Below are 25,896 nucleotides of genomic sequence, written 5' to 3'. Positions count from 1 at the left end.
AGAAAATTAGTTTTTAAATTATTTTCTAAGTGTGTATCAAACTGTCTACAGTGCATGAAGTGAATTTAATACTTGGCAATTGCCCAATTAGATGAACTTAAAAGTCAAATCAAATAACCCAGATTATAATACCCACTAAATGGCTTGATTATCTAATTACCTTAATAAAAGTAATAGGTTATTTCCTAAAACCCATTGCTTAGAAAATCTTCAGGTAATCTAAATTTCTTAGGGATGGAAACCATACTCTATTATCAAAATCTAACTAAACAAAAAGTTACAAGTTTCATCATCTACCTGACACCCAAAAAAAGCCACTCAGAAAAGATAAAAATGGACAATGCAGTCATGAAACAGGGGGAGGAAGGGCAGTTACATAATATATCACAAAGCCAGAATAGATACAATTTAGGTGTTTTACATATGTATTTCTTTCTGTCCTCATAACCACCTTTTGGCAGAGATCTTACATCTCCGCTTTACAGATAAAGACTCTGAAACTTAGGAAAATTAAATAACTTGACAAGGCCCAATTAGCTTCTATGTGGCCGGCACTATCAGAGTCTGAAAACCGGTTCCTTTTTTCTCAAAAATCCCAGCACCCTACTTCCAATACACCTAATCCAGATGAACATTTGGAGGATATTAGAGCAGGTGAAATCCTTAGTATTTATTTAATCCCTTATTTTACCGAAGAAACTGACCCAAAGAGACCCAACTGACTTGTTCACCATCACACAAATGAAAACTAAAACCAAATCTCCTCTCCAGATTTCACTAACCTCACTGCAATATTTTTGTGAAGCTAAACTCAGGTAGTACGGTGGCACACCGTACTTAATAACCCTAACCCAACTAAATTCTAAGTATTTTTCCAACAACAGATTGTCCAAATCTCACCACTAGGATAAATTAGACATATTTGGCTGAGATAGTGGTCAAGAAGACCCTAAAAGGGACTGGATTACAAGAAGCCAGTATTAGGGGGAAGGAATTTCTATTCAAGACAGTATAGCACACCAAGCATTAGAGAGGTAAGCCAACTGACAGCCTGTGAGGGAGATCGGAAGTTCAAACACCTGAGTGACCAAGTACAAACACAACGTCTAAAAGGCCACAGACAGGTTCAAGGTCCCAGAGATAGGATCAGAGCAAAAGCAAATTTGAAATGAGAGGTGAGTGCGGTTGACTTCCCAGATGGGTGCTTGCATAACCATGTTTCACGGGGCAGCAGATGTAGTCCTTGGGTGCAACTGGGATTCTGGGGAAAGGGGCAAGGTGAGCGCCGAGAAAAGGGGCATATGGAAGCATCATTCTCTGAAGAGAGTTCCCATCTATATAAAAGCGGTTGGGTTTACAGGAAGAACCAACTTTTGAACAAGCGATTATCTAAAAATCCATATTCACAGTATAAATAATTTAAGGGAGGTAAACAATGTTGTTTATTCAATATTTTAACATTATCTAGTTTTTAAATGAGAAAACTTGGGTACAGGGGTATGGTTATTTACTTGAAGTTACAAAACCCATTACAACAAAATGTATGAATCCAGGTCTTCTAAGCCTACCACCGCCACAGTTATTGGCCGTCATGATAGAGTCAATCCTGAGATGATCCTCCCCGAAGCTGTAATGCACTTTCTGCAAAGTGAGCACATGCTGCTGAAATATTCCTTAGTCTCCTACCCTGAGTGACAAAGCCTTCTGCCAAATCATGGCACTTCAAACTGCCATGAGAGCTACTTGTAAAGGTCTCAGTATCATATGAAACCTACAGCATTATGCTTAATGTTTTTAATTCTTATTTTACATATGTATTCTGAATTATTTTAATAAATGCTTACACACGCACACACACACACAATTGTATGTAATAAAGATAGCTTACCTTTAAGTCGCTTCCTGGCAACGTACCTACTCCATCTTTCCAGTCCATAACACTGAATACATCAAACTCTTGACCACCTGTGCTAGAGGCAGATTCAGTCATGATTTATTTTTTAATCTGGAAGATTAAAAAAAAGGGGGGGCATATCACTTAATATTCAGTTTTTGTTTTTTTCTTAATCCTCACCCAAGGATACTTTTTTCCATTTATCTTCAGATACAGTGTGTGTGTGTGGGGGGGGGGGCGAGGGAGAGAAACATCCATTCAAGAGATACACATAGATTGGTTGCCTCCTGCATGAACCCAACTAAGGCCGGGACCTAACCACAACCGTGTATGTGCTCTTGATTAGAATCAAACCCATGACTCTTTGGTCCAAGGGCCAATGCTCTAACCGCTGAGCAAAACTGGCCAGGGCTACACAATTTTCTTGATCACAATATCCCATATCCACAAACCTGGAAAAAACTGCTTAATAAATATCAACACTGTTTTCTAATGCAATCCATGGTCAATTATAACAGAAAAATATTAATACAATTTCTAAGTTATAAAGTGTCATAGTAAACATTTCTATTCTTAAAAAGAAATTCATTGTTTCATAGCATACTCGCTTAAAACAAAGAATCATGATGCCATATGAATATAATTCCTTGCCCTCTAAATAGTTTTTTTGTTTTAAGACATTGAAGAGAGTAGGTATAAATAAAGGACAGAATAGAAAATTTTAATATACGATAAAGGAACCATTTAGATACTAAAAAAGAGCAAGAAACAAATATAATGAATGCACAGTGTGACTGATTCTTTCAGTAATTGATTTATTTAATTCAGGTGAAATATCTGCCAATTTGATGTTCTGGGAAATAGAAAAAACAGCCTCAAAATGTACAGTAAACCCCAATAATAAGGCTGTGTTAAGATAATCAATTCAGTTAACTAACTATGAAAATGCTTAATTTTCATTTTTTTAAAAACTAGCTTTTTCATAATCAGAGTTATTGGTAGTGTTATATTGTTATTCTGAGACTGTTATCTGTGCAGTATGTGATAAAATAAATGTTATATTGGGGACACTGAAAAGCAACGAAAGAGCAATGAGTTTTAAATTTGAATGAAAGCGTCAGTATGAATTAGTGACGCATTTTATCTTTAAAAAATATGCATGCTTTCTAGCTCCATCCACTGAAAAAGTCTAGAAACAACCACCCACCAACAGTAATGAGCAGCCTAGTGCTCAGACTATGGTCTCTAAATAGCACTTCTGTTAGGTCTCCCTGGAGAAGGAGGTGATTCTGTTCAGTGGCAGAAAATGTGTAAGATGAGCCTAGAACATCTCAAACAAAAAAGCAATGAAACTATCAAGGACAACAGAACTCAGTCAAAAGAATTGCCCAGCCGGTGTGGCTCAGTGGTTCAGCGTCGACCCATGTACCAAGAGGCCGCTAGTTCGATTCCCAGTCAGGGCACATGCCCACGTTGTGGGCCCGATCCCCAGTGGGGGCCATGTGGGAGGTAGCCAATCGATGTCCTCTCTCATTGATGTTTCTAACTCTCTCTCCCTCTCCCTTCCTCACTCTCTAAAATCAATGAAAAAAAAAAAAAAATTGCCCTGGCCGGTTTGGCTCAGCGGTTAGAGCGTCGGCCTGCGGTCCGGAGAGACCCGGGTTCGGTTCCCGCTAAGGGCATGTACCTCGGTTGCAGTTTGTCCCCGGCCCTGGTTGGTCGTGCGGGTGGCAGCCACTCGATGTGTCCCTTTCACATCGATGTTTCTCTCTCTCTCTCTCTCCCTCCTGCTCTATCTGAACAAAGAATGAAAAAGTGTCCTCGGGTGAGGATAAAAAAAAAAAAAAAAAAAAAAAAAAAGAATTCAGGAGCCAACTGAAGAGGTCCTATAGGCCAAAGTGAGGGTTCTAGTTGTGAACTGAAAAAAGTCAAGTAAGTTCGAATCAACGAGTTCATAATGCTATTCGAACAAAACAACAAACCTAGAACATTTCATTGGTCACCGTTGGAGGATATATGGTAACCAACTTATTATTTGGAAAAAATAAACTAGGATTTGCCCATCATGAGACCCATGCACACTGTATCTCAGGATAACAAATCGTTGGTGAGAGTAAATATCCCTTTAGAAAAAAATTCCTGCTATTAAATGAAGGAATGTTAGAACTGAAACAATCATTTGCAACCCTTAATAAGTTAATGGCCCTAAGAAAACAATCATCAGTGGCTGCTAAGAACATAAACCCAACACCATTTATGAAGGAATACTGAAAGGAAAAAACAAAATTGAACTTAATCTGATCAAGTCTATTTCTAGAACATACCAGGAACAAAGGAACACGTTAAATCACACCACAAAAATGTAAGAAGCAAAATCTGACCTGTCAGAAACTCTTCAGTATCATTTCTCAAAGTATGGTCCAAAGACCCTGGTGGGCCCTGAGGCTTTTTCCAAAGGTCCAAGAAGTCAAAATTATTTTCATAAAAATACTAACACGGTATTTGCCTCCTTCACCATGTTGACATTTGTACTCAAAGTAGGCAAAGCTGCCTGGCCGGTCTGGCTCAGCGGTTGAGTGTCGGCCTGCGGTCCAGAGAAACCCGGGTTCGGTTCCCACTAAGGGCATGTACCTCAGCTGCAGTTTGTCCCCGGCCCTGGTTGATTGTGCGGGTGGCAGCCACTCGATGTGTCCCTTCACGTCGATGTTTCTCTCTCTCTTCCTCTCTCTCCCTCCCACTCTATCTGAACAAAAAGTGGAAAAATGTCCTTGGGTGAGAATATAAAAAAAAAAAAAAGGAGGCAAAGCTGCTGTCATTGTTTCCTTTTCCATCCTGCACTCACAGTAAGCAAATGCTGGTTTCTTTAACTAAAGACGGTCCTTGATGGAGTAAAATAATACATTTTACTGTCTTGATACCTAAATATACATCTTTTTAATGTTCTGTGATGAAAATGCAGGTACCATAAAGTGGTTAAGGCATGCCCCAGTACCGTGGCTGTCTCCAGGGAAAGCACTTGTGAACTGTTTGAGATACAAGCCGAATAAACTGTTTTATTTTGTTTTTCATGGAAAGTCATTTGTTAATTAACAAACTCTATTTACTCAGGTTTGAATATTTGGTAAATATTTTGTCAAAAATAAATGAAGTGAGCCTATCACATCAAAAAAAATACTGACAGCATTTGTTGCCAATGGTACAATTGGAGCATTCAAGGGCAAATCAGAATTTTTGAAAAACTTGTATCCACCACCAGGAGCTTGACAACTTCCAACTAGCTAAAGATAGTTCTAAGGAGATGGATGGTCATCTTCATGAATACAATCTTCAAACATTTCACAATAAAACATATCAATGTTTGGAAGATCTTCACAACTTGGTGAAGCAGTATTTTCCAAACGACCAATGCTTGATGTTCAAAATTATGTGTAGGTAAAGAATCCATTCAAAGTGCAAGACAGACCAACAGATTTAAAAGTAACAGAGTATTAAAAGCTGATCAACAGAGTTTCAAATTGCACATTATAAATAACATTTAAGAAACTACCACTTGTGGCCCTGGTTGGGTGGGCTTGGTTGATTGGAGTATCGTCCCATACACCAAAAGGTTACAGGTTTGATTCCCAATCAGGTTACATACCCAGGTTTCGGGTTCAATCTCTGGTTGGGGCACGTATGGAAGGCAACCAACTAACTGATGTTTCTCTCTCACACTGATGTTTCTTTCTCTTACCCGTCCTCTCTCTAAATATATCCTTGGGGGAGGATTAAAATTTAAAAAAAGAAAAGAAAAGAAACTACCACTTGTCAAGTTTTGGTGTAATATCAAAGAAGAATGTCCACCATTAAATGAAAAAACTTCAAATACACCTCCCTTTCCCAATCCATATTTGCATGAAGCAGGTTCTCTTCATAAACGTCAATCAAAATGACATAATGCAACAGACTGAATGCAGAGGCAGGTATCAGAAGCCACCTGTCTTCTGTTAAGCCAGACATTAAAGAGGTTTACAGAAACATAAAGCAGTACCACTTATCGCATATGCTTTCAATTGTGAAACTATGTTTGTTTCATAAAAACTTTGCTTATGTACACTAATATAATGGGTTTACTATTGTTATTTTTAACTAAAGTTTAAATTGTGTATTTTAATTTATGATAATATAAATACTGATAGTTATAACCTATACAAATAATAGTTCTTTGAGACTTTCAATTATTTTTGAGAGTGAAAGGAGACTTGAGACAAAAATGTCTAAAAACCACTGTTGTACAGGATAAAAACTTGTTTTATTCCACACAAAAATATTGACAAGAAATGAGAAAAACATCTGAAAGAGGAAATATAAAATTTAGATTAAAAGAAATTTGAGAGACATATTAACAACAGTATTACAAGTCAGAGATGTTGTTTGTACCATGATTTAAACGATTAAAAGATGACGAAGATTATAAGGAGGGGAAACGTGAGTGCCAACTGGCTGCTTGGTGACACTGGAGAAATACTACTGCTTCTGCAGAGAGACGATGACAGTGTGCACTTTTTAAAGGGAACGAGTTCTTGTATTTCAGAGAAACAAAGTGAAATTGACAGATGAAGTAATGTAGCGTGAGTAATTTGCTGTAAATTAATGAATGGGGAATGACGTGGTGAAATAAGATTGGCAACATATTGATAATTGTCAGTATGTGTGAACAGTCTACGCTGGTCTATTATACAGCTTAGTTTTATGTATACTTGAAATTTTTTATAATAAAATACTTTTAAGTGCAGTCTACTTGAATATGTAATATACACTAATTTTTCAATAGTCAATAGAAAAAAATCTGTGTTTGAATTACAGCTATCTTCTGTTGAAATTTACTAGATGTTGCAAGAGTTGTTTTTTTTTCCCCCCTTTTTTTCCCCTTTAAATTATAAAATGTCAAATATATTATTAAGTCTATTTCTGATCATTTCAAAATGTATAGTCTAAATTTGCAAAGCATCAGATTTCACTATCATTATGACTTACTCCTCAAAACAGGAACTAGGATAGGATATAAAGGCGTAAGAAAGAATTAAGCTAAGAAATCATAAAAATATTAAGACCCGCACTTAAATTCTCTGACTCCTACCTCACTACACAGATAAAGGTCAGCAACAAAATTCCTTCCCTGTTAAGTGATAGAAGAATGGCAGCTTCTTGCTCATAGAAAGTACAGAGAAAGAATAATTTCCCCCTGGTGGATAAATTGGGTACAACTTGAGTGATCCTTTAAAAAAAGTTTCACTGTTCTTTCTCTATAATTATACCATCTATTCACCAGGTAGTTGATGTCAGACATAATACATATACTTCTAATTTATTAATTAGATCTCATCTTCTTCCAGAAAAAAGATTCAAAGCAGCAGGCAATTTATATCCATTACTTCATTTCTTTCTTTCCCACAAAAAAACAGGTTGTATATCATTCCCCTAGTACACACTGAAGAAAGTGAGCTGCAGAAAGATTCACTACTCAACCAGAACCACTGTTGGCGGCACCGCCAAAACTGGAACCCAGGTCAGTCTGATTCCAACCCAGCCTATTTTTCTCAACCATTATCTAACCTTTGTAGAATCTTGTCCCCTCTAAAAATCTGGCAAAACCTACTTTTCCCTGTGTTCAGTCCTCCTAAGAATATGGCAAATCCAGAAGCCAGTTTTCTAGCATCATAATTCTTGAATTATGTATATCAGTACAACGCATACCCTTTTAATAAAATACCATCAAATATGTGCTTATTGACAATATATCATTAGACACATATACAACACAAATAGATTTTCTATCTTTTCTAACTTAAAAACCTAAGTATATAAAATTCCCAAAAGCTAGGAAGAGGAACAGAAAGGAGAAACCTAAAAGCTAATACTGTACAAATGCTGCATTACATGTTTTAGGGAATACTTAGAATATGCTTTTGCTCTACCAAACATTGGTGATATTACAAATTGTATTCTGCCTATAAGCACATACTTAACATTTATAAAAATTGTTTCCATCCTTTGTTTTATTTTAAGGTTTGTGGACATTTTGTATCAAGTACTATAGCTTGAAAATATTGAGGATGTTGTCTTTCCCATGGTCTAATTTTGAAGTCATTGGCTACTTTCACTATCAGAATTAGTATCAATAGCTAGGATAGATCAGGTGTTTTTCCACAATCTCTTAATCACGTAGAATAGTCAACAACCAATATTATTCATACAAAGTCCTTTCACTCCAACAAATCAGGTTTCTAAGAATACACACACACACACACACACACACACACACACACACACACACAGGTGTAATGCTTGTATGTGTACAGACTATGTCTGCAAGGATTTGTTGGAAATGGGTAACATTGGTTACGTCCTGGAAGGGACAGTGGTTTTCTGAAAAACAATCATGGGGGGGGGTGCTTATCTCTGTACACACTTTTGTACCTGTTGAATGTTCAAATAAAAAAAATGAATAGAAATTTTAAAAATCCTGTTTCATATTTATATAGTACAGTTTATGTTAAAAATAACACATCTTTCCATCTTTGTTATGGAAGCCAACAAATAAAGCTAGCTTAGAAGTCACTAAGAGAAATCAACTTCCCCAAAGCTCTTGGGTAATTTATTAGTAGGTATTTAACTGCATATGCAAATGTATCAGCTCCACAGACCAGTAAGAAAAGGGCAGGGGTCACTTCTCCACAGCTCAGGTATCAGAAAAATATACACAGCAGATTCTTGGCATCTGCACACCATGTGTAGTTTCTACCATTCCTGAGTAACATCTGAAGTTCGCGGGACATTTAGTCATTTGTCATTTTGCAGGGACATGATTCTGAATCACACAGGCCGTAAAGCTGAGAGCAAGAGCAAGGTGCCCGGACTGGCCAACGAGTAGGTATGCCCCTTCAGTGCTTAACTTAGTGCTTGGCCACTGTAACTGAAGAGATAAAACCTTTTTTCTTGTTAAGAAATGAAACAAGCAAAATTAACTGCTAGTTGATTCTAGTGTTGATGATAGAATGAGGGGAATATGGAAATGTTTATGAAAGTGATAGATCCTAGCCACAAAATTGAAGTTTCAGATAAATTAAAGATTGAAATGTCAAATACAATGATGACTCAGACACATTTGTGTGAACAAAACTACCAAATGCTCCAAAGGAAATAAGTAGAAAAGATGTGTGAATTTGTTTCAATAAGTGCTCCAGACAGTACAAAAATTGCTCATCAAGTGAGATAAGTACTTAAGGTCTAGAGAGATCATTTACATTTTTCAGTTACACGTTAGTAATCTGAAAGAAGGAATTATGTGCTACAATGATTTTTTTCAAGCTGAGAATTGGTGATGGTCTTCCCACATATCCCTCACGACTGTCAAGAATCTACTGTGTTATTCTGAGCAGAGATAACCAGAGTCTGTGTCCTTCACGACCCTCCCCTCACACAATTCCTTCACTCCTATCTGTCAAGAGTGGACAAAATGGGGCTCAGTGTGAGGGCACGGGCTTCCCCAGTGCTGGGCCCTACAGCACATTCGAGCCCAGAGCCTGCCTGGAGCTGAGCTGAAGGTGACAGTCTCCTGGAAGATAAGCCACCCTGTCTAGGATGCTCAAGCCCCGTGAACCACTGGGCCTTGCCTGCACACCAGGAGTCTGGATCCGGACAGAAGGTGAGAAATAAAGACTACTGAGAAAGGATGCCCACTGTGGCCTGGCCATTCCTGCTCAGACCATTGTTTTCAAGTATTGTATTTTACACGGCTAGTTAACATTCACTAAGATCAGTTTCATAGTTTTTATTTTACAACTGCTTTTTAGAGTTGCATTTTATAGCATTATAATTTAACAGGTGCATAAAAAAAAAGAAAAAAAAAAAGGTACAGACGATATGACCACGAGTGGTTGTAAAATGGGTACAGACAGTGCCTTAAAAGCAGATCTGAGAATCCAGTTACAATTCTGCCATTCAGATGACCCAGGCTGACATATAAGGGCCTGGCGTCCATGCACTAAACTTTCCATTAGTGGTTAAGAGGCTACGTGTATTCTGTGGAGAGTGAGTCGGGAATGCCAATCATCATCATGGAGCGGACGAGGACAACTACGCAGAAGGGTACAACACAGCTCTGAGCAGTCACCTCCACGGTGGGAGGTCACCTCTACTCTAGTACCATCAGCTGAAGCGGGCCTTGGTTTCCTTTGGAAAAGTCATTAGTTGCCAACTGAATGCTGCATATCTGGCACACTCTGACCACTCTAGAGTCCTCAAAGTCATTCTTCAGTAATACTGTCTAAAAAGCCTGCACCAGCGGCTCGACACCTTATTGATGTGGTCTCTAAAACTGCCCCCACCCCCACCCTCCTCCTTGGCAACCTTCACGGCACAAGTCAATTCTTCATGGACCATCCTCAAAACCTGCCCGTCTCCCAAGTTCCTCTCTCCATCCATCCCTCACCCTTTCCTGAACCACTTCCTCCCTTTCCTCCTGCTCATTTCCCTTTGCAAAGGTTGAGAGTTACCCACTCTGTGACTTCAGAACAATTACTCTCTTGAAGTTTCAATTTCTCCATCTGTAAAGTGTAGAGAGTAACAGAGCTTTTCTTCACTGGGCAATGACAAGGATGAAATTAAATGGGATAAGCCAGTGCCTGCCACATAGTAAGCAGTCAATAAAATGTTAACCTTTTATTATAATTATGTGGTTTAACAAGTATTCAAGTTCATGAGAACTGCTCAGTGTGTTCAAACTACATCACAGGGTATCATCATCACTACAGAAAAGGAGATATTTTGTTAATCGCCCCTCATATTTACATGGCTCCAGACAAGACTGCTAGCCTCCCTCCCACGATATATCTGGAGTAATGGAGAAGAAGCTGCCATGTGGGCAGAGGCTGGACCTGCAGCCAGGCTCTTTGACACCATGCTGGTCCAACAACGGCGGGGGGGGGGGGGGGGGGCTCAGGCCTTTAATCAAGGCTAGAGGAAAGGCTAGGGCAACATTTCCCAAAGTCAGCTCCTCACACACGAACTTTTAGGAGACCATTACTCAATGCTATGCCAAAAAGTTTTAAGGACAAAGAGATCTGCGACCCCGTCAGGGTCCTGGGAGACACACAGCCCGCATGAGCAGCAGGGCAGCGGTCCAGGAGGTGCTGCTCAGGCTGGAGCATCCCACAGCCACATGGCCTTGTGACTCGACTGTCACAGGACATGGAGGTCCATGGAACCTCTCTTTTGGAAAATGCTGAGCTATGGAGAATACACTCAGGAAATAACAAAAAAGTAGGCAGTGCTTTACACGATAGACTTTAGTCATCTTCAAGATACATTCAACTGCAGGGATGCTCCCTTCTGGCCTTGCTCCCAGCCTGCATCCCAGTGAGGTCTGCAGGGTCTAAATTCTAGGGAAAAACTCAGAACCTGTAGTCCTGTAAGTGCAGACCAGAGAAAACGATCCTGAGAAATATATGGCCCCTGCCTCCTTATGGTCTGTCTATGGTAGTAGCTGTTTTAGTGTGTGTGTGTTTTTTTTAAGTTTTTATTGTTGAAAGTATTACAGGTGTTCCCTCTTTCCCCTCATTGACCCCCTCCACCCCACTCTACTCTCTGATGGCATCCTTTGCATGACACCAGAGAGGTACCAGCCTGTAAAGATAGAACTCACATACCCACAAATAAGGTTCTGTAGGGTTAACCAGACAAAGGCCAAAGCCAACACACATTAACCCGATAGACATACTAGAACAGAGAAAGGTTCCTTCCATGCTTTGTCTTTGAAAGGGTCTTACCAATTCCAGTTTACCTAACCCTCACAACTACCTCTGAAGACTGACAAGTATTCTTATCCTCACTTTACAGATGAGAAAAATGAGGCCACCCAGCAAAAAACAGACTTTTACCTCCCAAGACAGTGTCCCTCAGACTATACCACAGTGCCCAACATGTATGTTGGTCAACAGAGAAGCCAATCCAATGCAGCGGTGACAAGCGCAGGCTCTGGAGACAGGGGGCTTGGGTTAAAACCCTGGCTTCAAAATTTCCTAGGGGCACAATCCTGGGCAAGGTACCTCAACTCTCAAGACTTAGCTCCTTCATCTGAGAAATGGAATAGGAATATCTACTTCACAGAGATTTAATTTTTTAAACTATATACGTTAGACTGCTTTGCACACAGTGGACACTCAGTCCACACAGCTGCAGTTATTTTGAAGAAAAGAAGTAAGTTGCTCTCCAGTGTCCACATTCCCTCCCAACACCAGGTCACCAGATGTCGGAAGCACACCGGGGCAGAGGAATGAGAACTGCGATGCCTCTGCACCTCACAGCCTATGTGATTTCTCAGGAGCCCAGAGAATCTGGGATTTCATGGACAAGTAAAATCTCAAAATGAATTTGCAGAACTGATGTCAAGTCAACAACTATTCATTTTTGCCAAGTGCTCAGAAAGAACATTTGAACTGCCAAAAAACTAAGAAAGACACAATCTCTGAAAAGCAAGTCAAGAGTAGGCCACTGGCAGCCTGACTGTGACATTTTTGCTGAGGAGGCATAAAAGCTCCCTCACGTTTCAACCCTGGTTCCACAGCCTGCTTTCAAAGAAGCTGGGGCAGAGGCGAACACAGTGGAAGGTGACGTGGAGAGGCCAACAGGAAAAGGGAGATGAAGGCTGTGGGTGCTCCCACAGCAGACTAGAGTGACTACAGTAAGAGCCTCTCTCTGTATGAGTCCTGGAATGTGTGTACATGGATTGCCAGGACAAGAAGAACTGGAAAGAGAGATTCTATACTCCATTATAATATGTATTACATTGTATCACGATTATCTCCTTAGAGGAGGTTTTGGAGGAACCTCATTTCTTTATCCTTTGTGAATATCTAAAAGAAGCATTGATAAAATGTATCCAGTGAATAAATAAAAGAGAAAGGGGGATTGAAAAGCTAGTTGACTACAAATGGAGATTGGGGCAAGGGGAAACCAGGAAAAAAATTCTTAATTTGTCCATCTATCTCATATTCTTCGGCGAAAATTCTGTCTACCAACTAAGCTGCTAAGCATTTATTTACCTCTTTGGCAGAAGCATAACATTACCACTCCAAGAAACACTCCTTATTTAAGTGTCAGTGGAGAACACATCAAAAGAAGTTAAATTCAAACCTCTTAAACAGGCTTATTCAATAGGATGAGAGAAAAATCTAAACTCACCCTTGAAGCGTCTCTCAACAAACATGCATTGCTACAAAGAAAACTTCTTCCTTTCAAATCAAGCATGACAGATACCAGCTTTGATATTCTACTCACTCTGACTGATAAGAATGCTGAATCGCAGGCATACTAGAATTGAGATCTGTGTAGAGAGATGTAAAATTTTGCCCCGAGGGCCCAAGTTCATAGATTTTAGGTAGGCAAACTCTAGATCATTTTTATGTGAGGAATGAAATCTTAGTATCATCAAGAACAGGCCCTGGAGAACCTGGGTCTTCTGTCCGCCTGTATCCTTCAACAGCAGACATCTGAGTGGCAAGTGATCTGTGCTTCCTTTAAATATGAAATCAGTTATTACGACAGTTTCTTCTTATTGATATTTTCTGAAAAACACTCCCCCCCTGTATCTAGTGACCATATTTCACTGACAAAAACCCTACTTATAACCCTATTTATCTGATTTGTTACCTTTTCTGCCATGGAGATTATATGCAAAGGGGTAGTCACCAAAGACAACCTTTACAAAATCTCAACTTCCTGCCCTTCCGTTTGTTACTGTACGGAGGATGAATTATTTGAGATTCTGTGGCCTAACCTACATACTTCCTCTAAAGGAGGAACAGAAAATGAAAAATGCCTTTCAAGAAAAAAAAAAAAATGTACATAGAAAATGAAATCACAAACTGACATTAAACAGGCCTATGGGTTTTTAATACACTCTCATCAAATGCTTTTATTTGAAGTTCATTTGCAATGTACGACTATAAAAATATCTTAATTTGAGGCAGAAATAGCCTGAAAAGTGCTATCATATCATCAACATACTACCCTAGCAGAATAATAAAAAATTTACACCATTAGAGGGATTCAAAGGGCATTAAAAAGACCAAGAACCTGACTGACACAGGTATTTCAATGCGTATGCAAAATATGCCTGAAGTGAAATTAAAAAAACAAAAACTAAAAGTAGTACCTTATTCTTTTTTCTTATTTTACTTCATAATTTTTATGAGTATTTTTTACTTACTCTGCTTCCTATTTTTATAAAACATAAAGCTAAAATTAAAAGATTTAGACTTGATTACTCCTTTGCATGTAATAAAGTAGACCTGACCAGATTTTTATTTCTCTCATAGAAGTCATGTATATGGGCTTATCTTGATAACCATTTGTAGCCCAACTCTTTATCAACAGATTAAAAAGCTAGGCCTCAAATCCACTAAATATAAGACCACAAACCAACAGGGTGAATTATTCAAATCATTTAACAACCAGACCAGATTGTCCACTTAGGAATTTCAAATCTCAGTTCAGGGTTCAATCTGTGAAGCAGATGGAGAAAAATAATCAACTGATTTTGGTGTCTGAACCATCCTACTCAAAATTATCTAGTAACTAAACTAGTTTAATTCCATAAAATTACACACAACATAAAGCTATGGTCTAATCTTAAAAAGGCCTGGCACATAATAGATGCTCAAAAATACTTATTAGATAAAAGAGCTTCAATTAAGGAAAAATAGTCCAGCCTGTAATTAATGCATGCAACGGCACCCTAAGTCAGACTGAAGCTCTTTGATGGACCATAACTCATGTAACAGATTTGTATGACTCCCACTGCAACACAGAACCACCCAATGAATCAACAGACTCTTCACTGTAAACACAGGCATACTCTTCTGGTTCAAGAGTAGAGCATCAGTAATTACCACACTGCTGAGGAATATATTCTTAGTCACAGTCCCTGTTTTCATTTCTAAGTTTTGATTCTAGCACTATATGTTCCCCCTGCCCCCAGTTTGTCGCCATTATCTCTATCCCTCATTTTTATTTTCTTCTTTCCTTTTACAATTTTGGCTCCTGAGCAAATTCTATTATCTTTTGAATTCAGTTTGGTAAACTGAGGTCCCATTGCTTGATTTACCTTTTTTAATAACTAGCCCTATTGCCTTATCAGGTGTCCTCCTACAAAAAAAAAAAAAAGAAAGAAAGAAATGATAGCTTTTAAAAAAATAAACCCAGTAATTCCCAAACTTAATCTGAATAATGTTTTGTTAAGAGTTTGTGATCATTTCAAGGCCATGCGCTAGACCAAGGTGTTCTTTTCAGTATAACTCAATCACTGGTCTTTTCCCAATTCTTGGTTTAAAAAAATTTTTAAAGTAAAGTGAAGAGATAGAGATTTCTTCCCATTGTATTTTTCTTATACCTGTTCCCTATTATTCATCTTAGTAAATCAACAGATAAGAAAATTCATTAATCTGAAAATGAGTTTTCTTAGAAATCGTCTAGGAATTACCATTTTGAAAATCAGAAACCTAAACACACCACAAAACAATCCTTCGCTTTGGGTCCCAGCAACACCCAGGCATTGCACTCAATACACTCTGAAGAATGAACAGAACTAAATTCTTCCAAGATGCATTTGGTTAATGCTAGCGCTCAGAATGTTCTGGGAGATACTTTCAGAGTGATGCCTGCCATCTTTGGGCATTCTCTTGTTAATAAAATTAATGTTTAGGTTTTTATTCAATTTATTAGAGTGACATTAGTTAATAAAAGTATGTAGGTTTGGGGTATACAATTCTATAATACATCGTCTGTATAGTGTTCATCACCCCAAGTAAGTCTTCCATCACCATTTGCCCCCCTTTATCCTCTTCTACCACCCCCCCCCACCTCCATTTCCTCCTGGTAATCACCATACTGTTGTCTGTGTCTATGGAGTGTTTTTGTTTTGTTTGGTTTTTGCTTAAGCCCTTGAGAGGAAAGAAGATGATGTTCAGAGTGGAAGGCAGGCCTATCTGGGTAGGAAACTTTGGACAAAAAGAGGGTACATTCGTGACATAGGAAAGAAGAGGCAGGAGAAGGAGAAGCAGCCCCAAGGAGCAGGGGTGAGAACAAAAGCCTACTTTGCCTGTGCTGCACACATTTGCTGATGTATCATTCAAAAGGAAACCAACAGTCAAGTTAAAATATCTGACAGTCTAAGATATTCCAAGTCTCCAAAACCAGGACATCTGGACGTGTACGTCTCTTTACCCAGTGGACTGTTAGGAAAAATCAATAAAATGATGAGGTGTGCAAAGTGGTGATAGTGAATGGCTAGTTTGATAATTATGTCACTAATCCATGTAAAACCACTGTGACCCATCGGCTATAATTTAATCATTTTCTTCCTTTAGTCCCATTCAATGAATAAACTATCTTATGTGGCGAGGAGGGAGGAAATCATAAGCCCGTATCATTTTCCTTGGTCCCACCCCTTTCAAACCGTCTGATAACAACTTAGACAAGTTACTAAGTATCTCTGAGGGCTAGTTTGCTCCAAAAGAGAAAGATGAATACCAAATGCTCAAGGTTAATGGAAGTATTTGAGACAATGCTCAGTGCCTAGAACAGTATCTATGCATATAGAAGGCGCTCAGTATTTGTTGCATAAAAACAAATATAAAATACCTAGCTTAATGCCTGACAATTAGAAGGCATTCATTATGCAATTATACCCAATACATATATCAACATTTCAGTATTTTGCAGATGGCTCCCTACCTGTCAAGCCCTTACTCTAGAAACACATTCCACACCACACGCAATCGCACCACTACGGCGCCCCCGCAGTTCCCTCTACCATACGCCAGCACTGAGCCATGGCTTTGTTCTGTTCATTACCACTCTGTGTGTTTGGGTTATCTCCTCAACCAGATTATCGATACACTGAGGCAAAGCTTATCCATTCAACCCTGCCCGAAGGGTTGACTATGTGAAGCTCTCCCCAACAGAGACTTAACCCAAAATAGATGCTCAATAAATATTTTTGACTGATACAAAACACTGACTTACAGAAAGAATAATAATGCAGAGGCATCTTATTAGTATATATAAGGCACATGTGATTCTTCCCATCAGTATCCAAGTCATTAATTCTAAGTCCACTTCTGAGGAAGAAACTGATGCTCATCAGATCACCCAACATGACTCAAGTTCCTCTCAAAAGTCCTTGTTCTTTCCACTAAACCACCCAGTCTCCTAAACAGGGAATTCGTAAAGATCTTTCCCAATCTGATCTCATAAATCAAACTCAGTTATATTTCAAGGGAACCTTTCATGGTGTTTTGCTTTCACCTACTTGCTGTTTACCTGATGCTGCAATGGACACAAACTAGTTCATAATCTCATGTCACTGAAATGATTTAACTTAGTAAAGAGTAGATAACTTGAGAGTATTCCCACTGGATAATGAAGCCTTTACAAAATACATCTTCAGGATGCCCTGAACTTCAAGCTATCGTGTGTAAATAAACACACATATGAATATATAGTGTCTTTAACATAGTGTCTCCCAGATATACAGTTTATGTTAAATACACTGTCCCCACCCCCCACCCCAAAATCCTTGTGAGAAATGAGTCCTTGGATAGTAGCAAGCAGGGAAAGTTGTGGGACAGATCAGAGAGTCACCTTTATGAACATATTGGTCAAAAGGAAAAAGGAATCACCCCCAATCCATCACCCTCCCGAGATTTACAATTCCGGCAGTCCTTGACAGTCAGTAAAGAGATTCTTACTCATTTCCAAAGTCTAGACATGAAAAGAGAAATGTAACGTATTGTGCCATGTGTATACAATTATATGCCAAGGTCCTGCATTAGTTAACTCAGGAATCCATGCTTCCTGGATCACTGGCTCCCCAAGAGTGCTATAGTCCTTATTCTTTTCTGCTGGTACAAAGTACAGCTGATATACTCATGTTAGCAGAGCTCAGAGCTGTGTCTGCTCCTCAGGTAAGGATCTAGGGAATTCCTCAAGGGCAAACACCTAGTCTTTTAGTGTTTGGCACTATAAGAACTCAATCAAAACTGGTTAACTAGTAGAAACACTGCCAGGGAGATCACTCAGGTTTCCCATCCTTTGTCCCACACCACATCAAGTAACTTCTCTTGTAAATTTTCCATCCTAACTCTATCTACTATACATAGACTTGGTTGAAATATATATTTCTTAGAAATAAACTACCAAACAAACTAGTGGAGATTATTCAATTAACAACCCTCAATTATTCAAGGACATATGTTTCCTCTTTCCTTCACTATTGGGTTTTTGGATTCTTAGAACATTGATTAGATAACCTATAAGAAAAGAGAGATGAACTAAAACTTGCCAGTGTTTGTCAAGTTCAGTATCATCAAATGGAAAAATGACAGTACTTGTGACATTCTTTTTTCTGTCTAGAAAATAGTTGGTAATAATTATAAAGAAGTAGTAAAGAGGTCTAGAAAACAGGGGGTGGGGGAGCCCTACATGGACAGTTCCCCTAAATCCACAGTCATTTGCAGAACCCATTTCCTGGCTCCTATAGTCCAAACACTCACTTACTGTCCTGGTTACCTATTTTCTCATCCTCATTCCCCAGAGGACTCAAGAAACTAAAAATATTAATTACAGGACATGAATTCCCCTCACACCAACGTTTCTACTTTCATCACCCTACCATTTCCAAAATTAGGCATCATTTTACATTTGAAGTATTTATTTCATGTACTCCTTCCTATTAAATGGCTAGTTTGGGATACAAAAATTTCAGTTCATGTTCAGCACCATGTGAAAACAGGGTCCCTTCTCTCAAAGAGCCAATACTGTAGAAGATAAACTACTTTTTTTAAAACTTTTTTCCTAAAGAAAAGAAATATGCTCTTGGAAGTACTGTGACAAGGCCATATAATATACACACCAGACACCAATCTAATAATTTTAGCCAGAAATTAAGTCACTCAGCTCTGTCCTAAATAACCTACTTTCTACCCTTCAAAAAGCATGGCTAAGGTAAAATGGTAAAATGACAACCAAACATCTGAGTTCATTGTTCTCAAGTCTCCAAATGTTGTATTTGATCCTTTCAGTAAAGGAAGCAAGGCCGGCTCTCCTGCTCCCAGCTTCCGGGTGGGAAACGTGGGCTGAACGAGGTAAAGAGGCCGACACTAAGCTGTCTTCTGATTTCCTAGTCCAGCACTCCATCTGCAGCCCCAAGGACTCCTCAAGTGAAGAGAAATAACCAGTCTTCCACGCAGCATGTCTAAACACAATCCTCCCCGTCCAGGAAAACGCACTTACTCTGCTTGAACTCTACTTCTGTCTGCCCGATGTTCCTGTAGTTGATCTTGCCCCACTGTCTCTGCTGCATGATACAACTTGGACCACATCGATTTTGCTGATAACACTAACCAAAGATGATCCACAAGCAGAAAATGACAACAAACTTCTGTTAACAATCATTTTTATACTGGTAATTATTCAATTTTGACATCTAAACCACACCTATCCTGGTGATAAGGTGGCTCATGAGGATAAATAGTCCTGCTCATAAAAGGTAAGGCTAATTTATTTCGTTTTTGCCAAACAACATTAGCAACCCTTTTAATACTCAAGAGAAGGAAAACAAAAAGAAGCAGAAAGGCAGAGGAAAAGGATTAAAGGAGGGGAAAAGAAAAGAAAAAGGTATAGCCCAGCTGGTGTGGCTTGGTGGTTGAACACTGACCCATGCACCAAGAGGTTGCCAGCTCAATTCCTGGTCAGGGTTCATGCCCAGGTTGTGGACCAAATCCCCAGTGTGGGGCATGCAAGAGGCAGCCAATCAATGTTTCTAACTCTCGATGTTTCTAACTCTCTCTCCCCCTCTTCCTTCCTTTCTCTCTCTGAAATCAATAAAGAAAAAAAAAATTTTTTTAAGATTTAAATAGTAGAAAGCACTAGAGTAGCACAAAGGTACTTCAATGCTGTACCAAGTGAGGGCTGGCCCATCTGCCTGAGAATAACCTTTGTCCTGAAGGGAGGGCCTGGATTACGGAGGACAAACCAGCACCCTCCAAAATGCCAAGAAGATATTAATGGACAACAGCTGTTTTCCCTATGGACACATGCTCAGAAGTTGACAAGCCTATGCTAACACACTGAAAATGCACTACAATCCTATGGCATAATATTTGGCACAAGCCACCCATGTTGGATTTAAGCCACACAAATACCCTCAAAGCATTTGTTGTAAATTTCACCTACAAACTTTTACCAAGTAAAGTTCCAGAATCTTCTATATCATTGTGTACTCATGCAACAGTTACATTAATTTACAATTGCTTTGTTCTAGTTATCCCACTTTTTCAATTCAAAAGAATAAAAAATTTACTTTCAGTAGGAAACAGGTACAATTGAAATTCTCATTAGGAATCTCGGGCGGGTACCCTGGCTGGTTTGGCTCTTCGGTTACAGGGTCGGCCTGCGGTCAAGAGAGACCCGGGTTTGGTTCCCGCTAAGGGCCCGTACCTTGGTTGCAGTTTGTCCCCAGCCCTGGTTGGGTGACAGCCACTAGATGTGCACCTTTCACATCGATGTTTCTCTCTCTCTCTCTTCCTCTCTCTCCCTCCCACTCTCTCTGAATAAAAAAATGGAAAAATGTCACTCAGGTGAGTATAAAAAAATAAAGAATCTCGGCGGGGGGGGAGAATTGGGAGGAGGCTATCAATGGGTGAAAAAGGAGAAACATCTGTAACTAACTAACTGACTAACTAACTAAATAAATAAATAAAAGACCCAAGTAGACCAGCCAGTGTGACTCACTGGTTGAGTGTTGACCCATGTACCAAGAGGTCACCGATTCGGTTCTAGGTCAAGGCATATGCCCAGGCTGTGGGCCAGATCCCCAGTGGGGGGCATGCAGGAGGCAGCCAATCAATGTTCTCTCTCATCAATGTTTCCATCTCTCTCCCCCTCTCTCTCAAATCAATAAAGGAAAAAAAAAAAAAAACCAAATATACATTGAAAAAATAATCTGGTAAGAGCCCTGGCAGATGTGGCTTAGTTGGTGGGAGTGTCCCCATCCTCCATATACCAAAAGGTTGTGGGTTCAATCCCAGTTGAGGCATATGCAGAAGGCAACCAATCAATGTTTTCTTTCATGTCAATGTTTCTCTCTCTGTAAAATCAATATTCCCATATCCTTGGGTGAGGATTAAAAAAAAATAATCTGGTAAGGACTCATTCGAGAACAGAATGATAGCTGTCAGAGGGGAAGGGGGTTTCTGGGTTGGGTGGAAAAGGCAAAGAGATTAAGCTGAAAACAAACAACCTTCATAAACACAGGCTATAGTATGGTGATTACCAGAAGGAAAGGGGGGTGGGGGAGGTAGAAGAGAGTATAGGGGGATATAAATGGTGATGGAAGGAGACATGACTTGGGGTGGTAAATATAATACAATATACAGATGATGTGTTGTACAATGGTATATCTGATACCTATATAATTTTATTAACCAATGTTACTCCAATAAAATCAATAAAAAAGCAAAAAAGAATCTGGTAAGAGAACAAGTTCAAAGATTATTCAGGACAATCTCATAACTTTTCCCAATGTTTTATTCCAGCTTCAATCACAGAGCCAAGACTTCCATGCATTCAAAGCAGCCCCCATAAAATGATGTTTTTCTGCCAACCTTGTCCCCACGCGCTCCTTATTCCTGATCCCCAAATACAGCCTTTAACATATGTAAACATATCAAACAATTAGTTTCAACAAGCAAATCTTACCTACTGGCAGTGAAGAAATAATTATCTGGTGGTCTTTATATTGTTGTCCACCCCCAAGACTTCTCTGGAAAATCTAGCATTGATTTAAAGAGAGGAAAAGTAAAAAAATCAAAGCACTGTCATGAAAAAGAAGCCTTCAAGTCCACCATCCACAATGAAAAGGTTTAAAGTTTGAATCACTGACTTACTGCCTAATTTCACACAATATCACTCAGTATATTAAAATAAATTAGTCCTGAATGAGGTAAAATGGATTTTATCATTCATATCATTCCCTATCCTAAATTCTCCCATTGAAGTCTCCCCCATTGTATGATGAGTGAAGGATACAGGGATCATTTGACTCAACTTTAATTTCTCTCATTGTTCTTATCTTTAAAATTAAAGGTGCTTTACAAAACATACACTGGCAAAAGAATAGATATTATGTAATCTGTTTTTGTCTATATACTTAAGTGTTTAAATAACATTACAAAAAGTATCCAGAAATGTCTTTCCCAGTGAAACAAAATTATACTCCTACAACTAAAAGGACCTACTTATTTTATGACTATATATAACTAACTGTATGGTTAGAATACTAAACATCAGCGTTAAATTATATTTATTAGAGAATAAAATGATCAGCTCACATAAAAAGCAAATTTCAACCAAGGGTCCTTTTCATTGTTTCAAACTTTTAAACACATGTAGATATTTTTATTAACATTCAAAATGAAATCATCCGTTATATCTCCTGATTAAACATTGATCAAATGCACAGACAACGACAGATATGAGAGCAATTATTTCTAATCTAGGGAGTGACAAGAAGCTCAAATCCCAGAATAAAAGCAAAGTGTATTTCCCATATAAGTAATGAGGGATAAATTACTGGGTCTGGGCCCTTAGAACTCGTTTGGTCTCAGATTTACTAAACTTTCTATTTCTGATCAGCATCCTTTCACTCAACATCTGGCTGCTCGCTCAGGTCCTCTAATTACTTCCACGTCTGAACGGACTACGTAGCCACAAGTAAAGGCCAAACTTTGCTCTCGGCCTTCGGAACTTAAAGATGCGTTTAACCACTAGAGGTCTCCCCTTGGCCAGTTTTGCACGTTCGCTATTTTGCTGCACTTGAAACTTTCCGGAGAAATGCTCTACTCGAGTCAGTGTTTTTCTAAAAACTTGCGCAAAAATCCACGCGACCGAGCTTAGCCAGTACCGAGACTCTCGGGCTCCCAAAACCAATAAAGATATTACAAACAACACTTTAGGAAAACCAAAATTAAAATTCGACGCACACACCCCAATACCCCCCCCCCTTATTTCTCATCTGTTTTCCTTAACTTAAACTTAGAACAATTAAAAATCTATTTTTGTTTCTGTGCACTTTGAATGATCTCTAACGCATTTTTCTGGCGGTAGACCCGAGGTGGTTAAGGAGCCGGCCAAGGGATGCAAGGAGGGGGAAGGGCCGACCTCACAGCGTCCGAGGAAGTTGCATAAGGAAAGAGACTCCGTTTTTTGGGTCCCCTCAAAAAATCGGCGGGGAGGGGGAGGAAAAGGAAGCGGTGGGGAGGGAGAGGAACCGAAGCGACTTTTACCTTCGTCTCCCCGTGGAAGGGTGGGGTAAGAGCCACGGTCTTAGCGACCCCGGAGGGCGGCTCGTTACCCCCACCTTTCTCCGAGCGCAGACGTACCCACAGATACCCCCACCCCTCTGCGAGTTAGGCGGGGAGGAAACCGCCCGCTTTTAAACTTTCTCTCACGGTTGCGCTATGGGCCGTGCTTAGACCAGAAAGGGTGGAGGTGGGGGAAGATTATAAGGCCTTTTTTCTTTTAAGGTAATTAAAGTTCTGCCACCAGCACAAAAGTTGCGCCCTCCCCCCGCCCGTGCCACCGTACCCCGCCACCCCGCCTCTAAGGCTCACAAGTTTTCCTCCCTCTCCCCCCCCTCACCAGCTCACCGGGCGCGCGGCGGATGCCCCGGCTCCTGCGCTTCCCGATCCCCACCCCCGCCGGCCTCTACTTCCCCCCCGCCCGGCCGCCGCGGCGCGAGGACGGCCCGCCGGGCCCAGGACGCGAGCGTGCAAAACCCATTATTCCGGAAAGGCACACGCACGCGGCGCGAGGCAGGCGGCGGCCCCGCCTCGGACCCCTTTTTGCCTCCCCAATATAAGGACGACGTAAACAAGTTGCAGGAAAAGCAGCCCCGCGCCTGCCCCCATACCGCCCGCCCGCCGCTGCCGCTGCCGCCGCCGCCGCTACCGCCGCCGCCGCCGCCTCCCGACACACGCCCGCGCCCGCACCCGGGCCGGCGCTGCAGCAGCGCGGGGCGAACGCCGCGACGGCGCGGGCTCCCGGCCCGGCCCGCGGCCCGCGCCCTCCCCCGCGCGGACGGCCGCAGCGGGCCCGCGCCGCCTCGCTTCCCGAAGCACTTTCCTGCCTCGGGCAGAAATAAACCGGAGGGTTTATTTTTGTGCAACTTTCCCAAAATGGCGGAAATTGGAGCTGATCTATATGAAATTCTCACACAGTCGGTCGGGAAGGGGGAGGTGGCGAGGAAGAAAATGCAAACTCTCGGCCGCCGAGCCCCGCCGCGGGTCCGTGAGTGTGTGCGTGCGTGTGAGTGTGCGTGTGCGCGGTGGGAGTCGGGGAGGCCTTTCCGCCGCGCACACACACAGCACACGCCGGGGAGACGCGCCTGCACATTCAACCAGTTCATTCTCCGCAGCCCGAGCGGGGAGAAAGTGGCCCGGCCTCTTTTCCCACTGCCTCGGTCTCCCGTACTTGTACTTCTCGCGCTCGCTCGCTCGCTCGCTCTCCGGTGCGCGCCCGGCACAAAGGCCACACGGGCGGAGGGGGCCGCAGGGGCGGCGCGCTGGGCTCGTGCCTCCCGCCGCACCGATCCACGGCCCCGGCCACCCCCGCGCCCCCCGCCGGCGCCCCCCGCTTCGGCTGCCGCGCTCGCTGCCCGGGCTGCGGCTCCGCGGCGCCCACTCGGGCACGCACCCCGGCGGAGCCCGGCGCCGCCGCGCTCCCCCACCCCGCGCCCGGTGTCATGAAAGCGACCAAAGTGACAAGCTCGGGGGGCGCAGGGGAGGGGGCCCACACGCATCCCGCCGCCTGCGCGCCGGCTAGAGCCCGACGCGGCCGCCTCTCCCCGGCTCCCTTCCGCACGGCCCCACACACCCTTCCCCGTGTGCGCGCAAAGAAAAAAAATACAAGTCTCTCCTCCCCCCATTTTTTCCTTTCTCTTTTCTCTCTCTTTTGTTCCTCTTTCACACTCGCACTCACTACTTCAGAGTGAGATGCCCAGAGACTCCCCTTCCAGCCGTTTCCGAGTCACTTGCCCACTTTTTTCCCCAGGATTAAGTTTTCTCCTCTTTCCCAGAGGCGCAGAGAAGTGGGGGAGAAACCCCTTCTGTCCTTTTCCCCTCCCCTGATCTGTTTCACAAGACGAGGGTGCGCTTCCTTTTCTCTATAGGTCTCTTAACTTTCATCCTCACCCAGAAAAATAAATGAATGTCTTTTGCACGGACAAATCTTCAGATTAATTAGAGATTAGATCCGATCAACCGCTTCTTACCCCCAAAATTTCTCTTTTTTTTTTCTCCGTCTCACGAGTAGTCCTGACAAATGGTCCAGGGCTGCGGGCGCAGTGCGCATGTGCGCGTAGAGTCAGGGCTGGGGAGAGGGGAAACTGCGCTGGTGCCGGTGCCGCCGCCGCCGCGGCTGCCGGGGAGGCTCGCTCTGGCTTCCCTGTTACTGCTGCTGCGCCTTCGCCGCTGGAAAGCAGCAATAAAGCCGGTTGGCAAATGCAGCTGCCCGCAGATACTGTTTCAGGTGCATCTTTTCATATCCTTGTCACCGGCTCAGAGCTGGTTCAAGAACAATCAAAACAAATATGAAAGACAGCTAAGGTTATAGATTTCTTTGTCTATTTTTCACTTTACTTTTTAAAAAAGGCAATTCTCAGAGCAGCTAATCCACCACGTACTGTTAAATGTATGCATTCAGCCATTAAAGAGTGGGCCTTGGTCCTGTACAAACACTCCCAAAGGCTGAATGCATGCTACAGGTCATAAAAAATATGAAATAAAGTTTTAAGCTTTTACGCAGTAGAACCTCCCCCTCCTTAGGACTGGAAGAATGCATAATGAAGTGTGCGTGTAAAATGCGTGTTCTTGCCGTTTCTTAAGTGTTAACCTCTATTGACA

At 41.4% G+C, this 25,896-nt stretch overlaps 1 protein-coding gene across 7 annotated transcripts in view; it reads right to left on the bottom strand.

The window, feature by feature from the left end:
• L3MBTL3 (L3MBTL histone methyl-lysine binding protein 3) overlaps nucleotides 1-25,328 on the bottom strand; it is a 109,204-nt gene extending 83,876 nt beyond the window's left edge. For 5 of the 7 annotated variants that reach the window (XM_036248674.1, XM_036248671.1, XM_036248673.1 and 2 more), the window contains exons 1-3: nucleotides 25,266-25,328; nucleotides 21,695-21,767; nucleotides 1,889-2,005 (exon numbers count right to left, since the gene is read on the bottom strand). In XM_036248674.1, coding sequence (XP_036104567.1) covers nucleotides 1,889-1,990 — 102 coding nt within the window. In that variant the 5' untranslated portion in view covers nucleotides 1,991-2,005; nucleotides 21,695-21,767; nucleotides 25,266-25,328. The remainder of the gene's footprint in view (nucleotides 1-1,888; nucleotides 2,006-21,694; nucleotides 21,768-25,265) is intronic. The other 2 variants (XM_036248672.1, XM_036248676.1) reach the window with 2 other exon arrangements.
• Between the last annotated feature and the right edge of the window lie 568 nt (nucleotides 25,329-25,896).

The sequence above is a fragment of the Molossus molossus genome, unplaced genomic scaffold (assembly GCF_014108415.1).
Source record: "Molossus molossus isolate mMolMol1 unplaced genomic scaffold, mMolMol1.p scaffold_m16_p_8, whole genome shotgun sequence".
In the NCBI taxonomy this organism is placed as follows: domain Eukaryota; kingdom Metazoa; phylum Chordata; class Mammalia; order Chiroptera; family Molossidae; genus Molossus; species Molossus molossus.
This window is presented reverse-complemented; position numbering and strand designations above follow the sequence as displayed.